General features: G+C 38.5%; 1 protein-coding gene across 3 annotated transcripts in view; it reads left to right on the top strand.

The window, feature by feature from the left end:
• furinb (furin (paired basic amino acid cleaving enzyme) b) overlaps positions 1–12,386 on the top strand; it is a 150,540-nt gene that overhangs the window by 44,431 nt on the left and 93,723 nt on the right. For all 3 annotated transcript variants that reach the window (XM_015028462.1, XM_015028463.1, XM_015028461.1), the window contains one exon: positions 9,178–9,276. In XM_015028462.1, the coding sequence (XP_014883948.1) occupies positions 9,178–9,276 (99 nt within the window). The remainder of the gene's footprint in view (positions 1–9,177; positions 9,277–12,386) is intronic.

Raw genomic sequence — 12,386 nt, forward strand, 5'->3', positions numbered from 1 at the left:
TAGACAGATGTGTCTGCAGCCCCAGTTAATTCTAACGGAGTCTGACTCCTTTACTTAACTCTGTTCCCTTGGAATCCAATCACCCAGAATGTGTTTTAGCACCTGCTTTGAAAATCCTTGTAGTCACACTTATCAAATGTCTGAATCTCTGGAGATGACTTTCTAGCAAATTAAACTCAGAGAACTCAGGCTGACTGTGCTTTATCTCTTTCCATTTTTTTATTTTTTTTTTCAAGCCAGCCAAACCATAAACGTTTAAATTTTAGAAAACATGAGGTGGCTATAAAGCCATGTCTATGTTTCCTTCTTCAGCTGAAGAAAATCAGTCCAGTTTGAAGTTTTCTACAAAATTATATTTTACTTTCTAAACCACTGAGTGGAGTATTGTTTTCAACTTGAAATTTGACCAGTTTCATTTAACATCTGAAATATGTAGTTGTTGCAGAAACTAAAAATCACCAGAATCTGTAGACCACAGCTCTGAAAATCTTTTGGGTTTTGATAAAGACACTTTCTGACAAAATCTCTATTCCATAAAAAGAAATGTTTCCCAAGACACACTATCTAATATTTCAGTAGCTCTACTTAAAGCCTCCAGAATGAGGTTCACCCATTATGAAAAATTAAAAGCTAAAAAAAAAAAAAAATGCTTGGTACTCGGTGTTCATTTTATGCAATTAAAAAATAATTAACAGAAACCCAATTAAAGAGTAAATAAATACAGTTGCTTTTGTGTTAACTAATGTTTCACAAGTAAGTGAGAAATATCCCAAAGAAATATTTCTCGTTGCTGCTTTTTCCCTCGTTGTTCATGTTGTGGATCAACAAACAAACAAAAAAATCCTTATAAAATTTGCTGTAAGATGAAATAAAATAAGATGGTGACTCTCTCTAATGGACTGTAGCTGTAATGTCTTGTTCTGCTCCATTTACCATCCATTGCTACTATCTGAACAAAAGCTAATTTCACTGTTGGCTTTTGTTCAGATAGTAATGATCATTTTTCTCCAAGCTATCTTTTCTTTTACTCTTCCGAAATTTACCTAGAGATGAGAAAATAATATATTTTCGTCTATTTTATCTAAAAATGTCCAAAGTAAGCTAGTCACAAGAAAGCTCCTGTTCAGTGTTTCCCTGCTTTGTTTCTGGAACACTCTTGTGACACACAGTATAATCACACTCGGCTACACAAAACCTTGTGCTGAGGTCAGCAGAGTTGTCTTATTTTTTTTACTCTTTGTACTCGTTCTGAACGCTTTAAGGACGAGCCTCTGGCAAAAATACTTCTGGACGTTACAGACCTTCTTCCTGTGTGATATGGAGATTTGAAAGGCACCAAAGGGTAACCTTCAGGCATGTTTTAAAAATGAAAATAATTTGGAGCTGTTTTTCTCTCTTTTCTCATCTTTTTTGAAGCAGTTAATGAGAGTGGAATATCAGGAAAGCATTATTTGTTGATTCATGTTGACTAGTATCCAGAACAATGTTTAAATTTAATGTGGTGCAGATTTACTTTGACCTCCGTCTGTTGTGTAACCCCACTCTTAGATTAATTTACTGAAGTATTAGGTAACGTTAAGAGCAGACTGATGTTCTCAGGGTTCCTATTTGAAAAACATGTATCGTGCAGTAAAATACAAGGATGTGCATATGTTATTTTTTAGATTTATTTTTTTCAAAAGCGTAATTAATCATCCTAAAATTAAACTATCGACGTTTAATTTTTATTATGTGTGACAGCTGTAAGCATCAGTTAAATTTACTATAAAATATATATTTTTAGCTATAATCAATTTCAGTCCAGTATACTTGTGGGGTTTTGGACAAAATCAAGTATACTGTATAATCTTCAGAACACATTCAATTCAGTGTTATTATATTTCTTCATTTTTATTTAATTTATTTACTTTAGTGGCTTGTATTAATAACTATTACCTATATGGGGAACATTCTGCTAATTTCGAGGAGGTAATTTTTGCTGTGGCTGAATCATTTCTGTAGTACCCTGATTTTATCTTGAACAACAACCACCAGTTTGCCATGAGTAGGTGAGGGGGGGGGGGAATAAAAGAAAATGTTATGTGTTTTCAATTTCTCAGCCACACAAAATAGTTTTTCTTTATCCAAATGGTGAAGGTGTATATGTCTTTGTGGTTTTTCCTTCTGCAGGAGCTGAAAATAATTATGTTCTGCGTGAAAGACACTTGCCCATGCTTTGTTCAGTGGCAGCTTGTGATGAAAATAACCTTCAGGAGGTATTCTGAGAAACTAAAGACACTCTGAAAAGGTCATTGAGAAGCTAAAGGCCAGGATGCACTCTGTGTGCCAAGGGGAGATGATATAAATGCCGTGACTGATTGTGTGACAGACTAAATAAATTTCATTGTGGGTCACATCTACCAGAAAAGCGATGTGCTTCACCCACAAAGAAATCGCAAGATAACCACAGATGTGAGTTGCTGAACAACAAAAAGAAAGCCTTGAAGGACACTGACTCATTGTTATTGAGGTTTGTAGACTTTAAGGGGAAGGGCTTTCAGTTTGAATGTGTTTTTCAATAGACTCAGCTTTAAGGCTTAGCATTCTCCTTGGCTGTGCCACACACACCTCACTTCCTCTTTGTACCCATATATTCCCCTGTCACAATCTCACTGGCATTAAGACGGCCTCATCAACATCTCCGCCTACATCAGGACACAGAAATCCCTCACCTTGTCCCTCCTCATGGAACCTGTCTGTCTTCATTAATCAGGTACAGATCAGACTCGGCTAGACTGAACTGGAACAAGGTTGCATGTCCAGTTGCACTCCAGGATGCTGGGGATAGTGCTATCCCCCTGCATCCTAAAAGCCCTCACTTGTTGAAGCACAACTTTACTGCAAGAGCTTTACAAAATTAAAACAATGTGCAAGAGTTCAACTTTAGCAGCTTCCTTTATTTCAGCTCCTTTAACTATTAAAACTGATTTTACAAAGAGCTTTTTAGAAGTTAACATCCATCATAAAGGGCTTGGGTGGAAGTTTTTACTTTTAGTTAATCTGCAATAATATGTGGATTCTCCTGTGAATTTAACAAGATTTAGCTTCAAGTGCATGCGAGAACTTTCAGGGAAAAAAAGGGACTTGATGCCCCTACAACTGTCTGGAGTATTGACTACCTGCCTGCCACACCAGTTAATAAGACTAAAAGGCTGTCTGACATGGTGGTCAGTGATACAGGAACACTGACCGCTTAACATTTCTCTTCTCCTTGTTTGCCGCAGATTTCCGTTTAAAGGCTAAGCGTCACGTCCCCTGCAGGATTACTCACACTACTCTGCAGTCGTCATGTTGTTGTATAGAGCAGGAATACAAGCATCAGTTCCTGCTGAAATGTGATGCAGGGCATGCAGAGATTTTTGGAAAACCGGGAGGAAAACACATGTTTCTGTGCTATAAGGAACAAAGGTGGTGGTGGAATAGTCAAAATATTTGGGTGTTCATCTGGACAACAGATTGGTCTAATAAATGCAGCACTGAGGCTGTTTATAAGACGAAACGGGGCAAAAACTACTTAAAAATCATTGGTGTTTTTTAATGCTTGCAGCAAGATGTTTCATATCTTCACTGAGTCTGGTGAAATGTACAAATTTCTTTGAAGCCATCTGTTGGGGGCAGCAGAATCAGAACAGAGTGACTAAAAGAGACTGAACACCCTGAGTAAAAAGGCTGGCTCTCTGCTGGGGACTTCTCTGAAGCCCCTGGAGCTGACATTCCAAGAATAAATGAATGTACATATAAGATGGAAATAAGAATGAAGAGGCTAAAGCATGAGACAGACAACCTCTGGCAGTGTCCAGTGAGGGGTGTAAAGGGCAGTGTGCCTCTAATGCAGATTCAGAGCGTACTGGCAGGGTGACTAATGACCTACAGTGCTCTCAATTATTATCACTTGTACGCATTTGCACACACATGCACACACACACACACACCTTCACCCAAACCCCATATGATTCACTCTAGTTAAAGCTTTGTAGAAGTATGACTCAGCTGCAGCTCTCTGTCTCCATCTCAATTTTCCCAAGACCCGTAGACTCGAGTTCTAAATGAGGACATCAGCACTCTGGGAAATAGGTTTGTCCCACAGAAAAGCCACCCCTGGGCAGCACAAATTAGCTTTCTGCCCTGCCACAATCTATGTGAAAATGGGTCTTATTAATTCCTGGGGTCATATCTTTCATCGCAGCAGTCTTGCACATTGAAGGTGCTCTTACCTCTTATGGTTTGACTTCATGTTTGAGACACTGCAAAGTTTTTAATATCAGTTAAGGACCTGTCATAGCAGTTTATCTAAACAGTATTGTCTGTTTTTAAAATGTCATCACTGTTAGGGTTCCATCTTCCTGGCTGAGGCGTGGGTTGCATCGCTGTTATTGGAAAACGGAGGTTGCGGTTTTTGGGTACGGCTGTGTTCCTGTGGTCTTGTGGGTGGGTTACTCTCTCCTGGTTGTCGTGTTGTGATGGTATCTTTTCATTCTGCTGATTAGGGATTTTGCATTGCATGAATATTGTGGGTGTGTGTAGGGAGCGCTGTGAGGTCAGCCAGGAGACCTGCTGCGTCTTGGCCGTTGTCCGCCCCTTGCTGCTTGGCGTTCTGTGTGTCTTCTCTCAGGCCTGCTCCCAGGCTTGGACTTTTCTCCCTCCTAACTTTAATTTCAGTTGATATTTGCTTCCACATCTTCACACACATCTATACGGGTATGCTGATATGCCTGTGACTCACTACAGAAAATATCCACAGTACATGGACACAGGTACAACCACATAGTTGGATGTATTCACACAAAATTTGCTGCAGTTGTGGAGTCCTGGATCACAAAAAACCCAATTCTGGCAACTTTTTTTTTTTTTAATATACAGATCAGACTTATTCAAGCCACTGGCAGATTTAAATTTAAAATTGTTTTAATTGTACCAAGAGGTTGGTATCTGATTGAAAATGACACCGGCTTCTCATGAAAGAAAATAACAGTGTTCAAGGGACATCATTTTTGAAATATATAATTTTGTTAATTTATTTCCATTTTAAGTGAATTAGCTTATAATAAATTATTTATACAATATGGAGAGAGTCATCATTGGTGTCTGGGCAGTCAAATGCTTCTCATAATTGCTGACAAGCTTTCTGCTTGTATCCTTGGGTATTTTTCACCTTTATTTGACCATTCTTGCTTTTGCAATAAGCTCCAAGTCTTTGATGTTAAAAACCTCCTTGGGGCCTTGACATTCCTCTCAGGGTCTGTGCATGCGAGCCAACTGGACTTGCAGACAAGAACACTCCCGTATTGACATTATTTTTAGCCCAGCTGAGCAACCAGAATCCTCTCAGTTACAATTTTCGCTACAATGGCTTTAGGGCCTTTAATGTGTCTATTCAAAGCAGAGTGAAAGAAAAAAATAAAGCCATTTCTAACCAGAATATTAATGCAACTTTTTGCATCATTGCCTCTTAAAGACAAACTACCATGACATGGGAAATGGTGTAGATCCTTTTGGTATTTTGTTAAAAGCGGTCATTGTTGCTTTTTTTTTCTGCTTTTGAACTGACCTGCCACATTCTGTCAGCATGCGAAGCTAAAATGGTTCCAAAAAACGCCAGAAACCAGCAGAAAACCTGAGCTGACCCCAAGCAGTCAGGCACAGATTTCCAAAAGCTTTTGAAAAAGGAGAGCAGATTAGAAGGTGTAAATTAATTCTTATCGCTCTAATCTTTAACTCCCTAAACATTTTTTATCACTTACATGTCTGGATTCTGGTAAGGCCACACACACACAAAAAAAATATTATTTTGCCAATCAGTAAGGCAATGTGGTTAAGTTAAATCTGCCAGAGGTGTGAATTAACTCCAAACTCCAAATTCAGTCTCATCTTTTGTGTATATTTTAGACATGTCAGTCTGCTGAAAAATATGTTCATTTCTATGCACTCAATATTGGTTGGGACTTTCTTTTTTTTTTTTTTTTTGCATAAATTACTTCATCAGTACTTTATGCTTGGAGCCAGTGGCTCTGCTGAGGTATAGAGAAAGCTCAGGTTGCTTTGAAAGTGACGTTCATAAGATGTCTTGACAACACCACATGGATTCTTCATTGGGTTCAGGTCAGACGAGGTTGCTGGCCAATCAAGCACAATGACTGCATTATCATTACATCAGCTTTTGGTACATTTGGCAGTTTGGACAGGTGTCAACTCCTGCTTTAAAATGAAATCAGCCTCTCCATAAAGCTTGTCAGCTGAAAGAAGCAAGAAGTGCTCTGAAATGTTCTAATAGGTGACTGTTTTGACTCAGGACTTCAGAAAACGCAGTGGATCAGAAGCAGCAGGTGACATGACACCCAATATTAATCACTAATTGTAGAAACTTCCTTCTGGACTTTTAGCAAGGTGGATTGTGTGCCTCTCCACTTTTCCTCCAGACTCCGGGACCTCAATTTCCAAATAAGATGCAAATTTTATCTGAAACAAGGGACCACTGAGCAAAAGTCCAGTTTGCGTCAAGAGACGTTATGCACAGACCAATCTTACCCATAGGCTCGGAGCAACTTTGCCAAAATATGATATTTCTAGCTCATGTGTGGGATTTGTCTGTGCATAGTGGCTCCATGATATACTGACTCTTACTGCACTGTCACTGACAACACTTTTTACCTCCACTCAACTTTCTATGAATACGGTTCGGCATAGGTACTCTGTGAACAACCGGCTTCATAAGCAATGATGTTTTGTTGTGACTTATCCTCTTTGTTGAGGCTGTCAATGACTGTCATCTGGACAGTTGCCAAGTCAGCAGGCTTCCCCATTGTGGAGCGTGCTGACCCAGACTAGGAGACCATTCAAAGCGCATCTCAAGTTCAAAAGCTCGCCTTACTCGTTTCTTCTTAATTTCATGAGTACAGGTGTTTTTACATCTTCTTTTTATATTATGCTTTCATCAATACAGGAAGATGTTTTTAAAAGCCTCCTTAACACTGAAGGAGCCTTATTCATCTTTTCTATCCATAATTGCATGCATTGAAAGACCATTCATTTTTGTATAAAACTGAGCAATTTGGGTAATATGCAAGCTCATAGCAGGAGATTTAGAACCAGCTCTTAATCACAACATTCAACAAATGAATTCAAATTGGCTTGCCGGAGGATGCCATCTCTATATTACTGCTGCCAGGTTTGGCCTTTAAGCCGGAGCCTCCAGTCTGGGCGGCTCGCAGACAGCGCTGCCTGCAGAATATGCCTGCAGCCCCAGGAGAGCCTTATATCCTGCTGCGTCTGCTCTTCTTGCTCCTCACACACATCCATCGCAGCAGCTCAGCCTGTCAGACCTTGGGTCCCCTCCAGCAACACCTCAACCCCAACCCCCAGCTTCCCTCCTTCCCCTTGTTTCCCCCCATTGCCACCCCGCTCTGGTTCCCCCTCTCTTCCTTCGCTCCACTGGGCTAGTGAAGGTGAGCCTGTTCCCCAGTGGCACAACTGTACAGATTGCAATGCCTCCTCCATCCAATGGTGGCTGTTCTCTTGCAAATACATCTGTTTAACAAGTGGTTGTGTTGTTCCTCATCTTTCTCCTTTATTAATCTTTTGTTTGGCTATTTTTATCCGCTAGACCCAACTTACTTCTATATGTCCTTATTATTTAGTCTGCAGGCCTCTCCTAGGTCAGCTCTCCTTGACGTGACAAGCAGAGGAGCCTCAGGCTGCTCGATGTGTCACCTAACAGCAAGACTAATGAAAAATAAACTTCCCCTGAGGTTTAAGGCCAGTTTGGTGACAGCTGTCATCCTATTTCTTGTCCCTAAAAGCTCCTTTATGAGCAGGACACGAGCAGAGCAATGACAACAGTATTAGGGATGCTCCAGACAGCTTTTATATAGCTCTTTTTCTGAAGGTCATGCGTGTTTTCATTATGTCCATCTGCAGATTTGTGGTGAATGTTGCTTTTCAGAGCTAGTTTTGTATTTTTACTCCTCATCTTTCCAGGCTAGCTACATACCTTTACATTCTTTCCTGTGCAGAAAGAATAAGGTATTTTTTCCATCATGAATTGATATTATCGTAATTCTTGTTAAACAGACATTTGTACCACTTTCTGAGATTTTAATACCTAAATGGAGATGGATATTAAATGTATTAGGCTTCAAATAATTGGATTAGCTTCAGTTTTTTATTTTTTTAATCAGTTGATTTATAGTTCAGGTTAGAAGTTAACTTCCACTCATCGTGGCTATGAATGTCACATTTTTAAAAAAAACTATGTGGACCACTGACTTATTATAATTATGCAGGATCGAAATAATCGCTAGAAGTTCACACAATTGTTTAGGATCGAAGTAATCACTAAAACAATTGCTTGATAGATTGCTTATGTATCTCAGCAATATTTTAAAAGTCCTCCCGCATCTTTGAAGTACATATTGTTGTTGATGTGCCCATGTTCTGAAAGGTGAATGTTTGTTGGGATAAAGTCTGTAAAAGTTGCGGTTTCGGCTGCATAAAACCACATTTTATTATTCATTACTGAGGTTCTGGCAAATTCTGACTGGATATTTGAATATTCATCTTGGCAGAATTGGTAGAATTTATAAATTCATCCATTTCCTGGAACCAAGTTTTATGCTTAGTCCATTAATGTTCTTTATATTTGAGGTTGGAGGCAAAGATCCATTTGGCCTCAATGACAAAAAAAATATGTTTGGACCAGTCAAGGCGAAACTTTCAAACCTAAGAAAACTGTACTTAGTATGGTGCTGTGGAAATGTTTTGCTGCCTTTAATTCTGGTGTATTGCACAAAATGGATGGAATATTGAAGACCAAGACTAATATCTAATTCTTTAACTGTACCTAAAATCAGCAGTTTGGTGGTTGAAACCTAGCAACAACTGACTCTTTCAGCATGATAAAAATCCATCCACTTTACATGTGATCATTTGTATCAAATCCTATGCTCCTAGATAAACAAACACAAGCTAATTTATTTTTAATACTAACAGAGAAAGACAGACTGTGACAGCATTCAGTGTGACAGCCGTTTGAGTTGAATTCTCTGCACATCCACCTCTGTTCCCGTACTCTTGCAAACAGTGTTATCTGCCCGTGCTATTCCTGCAGGTAAATTCACTGCCTCTTTGTCTGTGTTTGTGCAGGTTTTTGGAGATTATTATCACTTCAGGCACCATGCCGTGGAGAAGAGGGCATTGTCAGGCCACACGGGAATGCACATCAGACTGCAAAAAGAACCACAGGTAAGACTGGTGTCAGCTCTCTCACAGCTCACCGCAGCTCTCCTTATTGGCAACAAAAAGCCGGAAGACAGATTGGATTACACAGTGAATGTGTATACATCACTAGAGAAAAGCATGCCAGCATCAGTGACAACTTGTCAACCCCTTTTTTTTTTTTTTTGTAGTGCACACTTGTCTTTCCATCTGTCCCACTGACACACTTCAGAACACTACATAACTGTAATTATGCTAAATAGGGACATTTTTAGGATTGCTCAAACTTCTTCATCTGCACATAACAAAAGAGGATCACTGTCAAAAAAAATTTTCTAGGGTGTGCTGTGGTGGCACAGGGTTTAAGGACAGCCCATATATGGAGGCCTCAGTCCTCGACGCGGATGTCCCAGGTTCGATTCCCGGCCTGGTGACCTTTTGCCGCATGTCTTCCCCGTCTCTCATTGCCCACTTTCCTGTCAGCTAACTGTTGGATAAAGGCCACCAGAGCTAATAGAAAAATAAAAAATTCTAAATCATAAATTCAATATATGCTTTGGTATTATTCTTTATGTAAAAACATGGTTAGAGTGAATGTTATACATCCAGAAAGCACAACAGTGCCCAGGGAAAGTGGGAAGTTATATTTTTCTTGTCCTGCCCACCAAGAGCCAGAAAATAAACCTATCAATGTTGTATATTTACTGCAGCAGCACAAGAGAAAGGCAGTCCCAGACAGTCACCAGCAGCATGTATTGATTTTATTTTTTTCTTCCAAAGAATATTACGTTTCAATTTCTATTTTTTTTTCTTTTTTATGTTGTTACTGTTTCATATGTCCTTTGAAAATAATAACCACAGCCTTTTACTATTCAAGTCCACACAAATGCCAACAGGTTAGATTTATGTGTTGTTGTTTTTTAAACAATAGTAGTAGAGTCCTTTTCTCTATTTAAACAGCAGGCTGACCAGGTACCTCAGTAACAAGGGTATTTGTTTTGAAGTGAAATTAGCTTAAATTGTATCCTGGACCCTGAACTTATCAAAGAGAAGTTGACCTAAGAAAATTAGACAGATCAAATCAGACTTGTCACTGGACTGTTTTAAGCATATTAACCTTATCAAACCTCTCAACAATCCATTACATTTCTCTAAGAAAACATTTTTTTTTTTTTTTTTTTTTTTAAAAAAAAAGTTTTCAAGCCATTGTAAATTCATTGTAGACAGCTGGTTGGCACGACAAACAATGAGGAAAAATGAGGGTCGAATCTTCATCCTATTGAATGTTTTTTTTCAGTTTTTACTGAGCTTTGTGCTTGTTCTAACTCAAAACAAGGCAGTTCACAGAAATCATATGTAAATAACGAAAACTGTTTAATAGCACTTAACATCAGTGTTGAGAACCAAGTAATTAAGATTCCTATTAGAAAAAATGTGCTTTTTAAATTGGCTACGTGGCCTTGCTATTAACATTCTTCAGTTTGAGTGCTAATTAGATTTTTAATGGGCTGCACAAGTGTAGATCTCTTTATAGGTGGGATAATAGTACTTGTGTGTTGTGAAGATCATGTAGATTGGAATCAACTAAACGCCCCCTGTTTCCGCTCCTTGTTTGAACCACATTAGACCCCCAGCTGTGCGTGTTCCCTTTTCTGAGTGAAGTCTGGAAATATATACATGTCAAAAAAAATTCAACTTTATTCAAGTGATCCAAGTTTAAAGTTTCTCTGCACAATGAAAGTATATCAATATTGGAACAAGTAGAACTTGGAGGATAGCATTTGACATTTTGGGTCTACACTTTTGTTGTATTAAATAAATTGCTGAGAATGCTTTTATAAGATACCAGATTGTTAGAAAGTTAAAGTGGTATGAATACTTTTACAAGGCATTTTATGAGAAAATGCTACATGAAATGCAAATGCAAAAATCTTGGCAACATATGATGATAAAGTTTGTATTGCAGTTTATTTTATTTTTGTCTTTTTTCTTTCACAAAAGTAACATGTTGCTGGTCAGGAGGTCAGCTTTTAAAACAAAACAATCAGTAAAACCACATACACTCTTGAATGGATGCACATATCCAGCAGCTAAGACGGAGCAAAAATACTTCAAAAAGCATTAGTTCAGATTTAAAAAAATAAAAAAATCAGTTTGGCAGTGAGGAGAAACACTCACAAACAGGACCTCATCAAAACTAAGCAACTGTAAAAATGTCACAGACACAGGAAGTTATTTAACCCCTGGGGTGAAACAATATTTGTTGCTGTAACAAAACCCAAACTTTCCCTGAATTTGGGACCCAGGTGAGAAAAGTCTGCTTTGAGGAAAAATAGAGGAGAACTGTAAAGAATGATATTGACTGCTTTTACCTGATGAATGGGGTGTATATTTTCAAACAAGTGTACAATGACAGTACAAATTATTCCATTAGCAAAGACTTTATAAAAAAATATATCTGAATATGAAGAAGAGCAGAAATTAAATATTTAATAATTAAAGGGTGGCATGTATTTTTCAGGCACATGGTGCCATTTTATAGCACAGTCAAGTAACTATGTTACCTTCAGCTGTGATAAAAATGCTGTACATCAAGCATAACTTAAAAGAAATTTGTCTTTGCAATTTGATGCCTTAAAATTGGGCTTCTGCCTCTTTAAGGAGCTCAAACTTCCTCCAACACTCTGCCTTCATCATGTCGTCACAACAATACTCCTCCTCATGCCATTTACAACCATTTTTAGAACTGGACTGAGGAGTAGTACAAATGAAGCACTCAGTAAATGCGTAGCTTCACCAGGTGTTTGCTAATTTTTGTTGAGTAGGGATGTGCAAGGGACGGGTGCTCTGTGAGGCAAGAAGCTCAACTGGAGACTGCATCTCCAACGAAGAGCTTTGTGCAGAGCAAGTATGTAGGCTGCCGTGGGAGATTCAAGGACATCATCAAACACACATAAAAGATTCAAAACAACACTCCTCGAGGTATGTTTTTGATGAGGGAATAACATTATAACATGATATAAAACTAAAAAAAAAAGTTCAGTGTTGCATAATACTGAGCCTTAAAAAAAAAAAAAAAAAAAAAAAAAAAAAGGAAAAAAGAAAAAAACCTTTCTGGGCCGATTTTTCCCCTGTTT

Source organism: Poecilia latipinna, unplaced genomic scaffold (genome assembly GCF_001443285.1).
Source record: "Poecilia latipinna isolate Pla-1442-1.1 unplaced genomic scaffold, P_latipinna-1.0 Scaffold125, whole genome shotgun sequence".
In the NCBI taxonomy this organism is placed as follows: domain Eukaryota; kingdom Metazoa; phylum Chordata; class Actinopteri; order Cyprinodontiformes; family Poeciliidae; genus Poecilia; species Poecilia latipinna.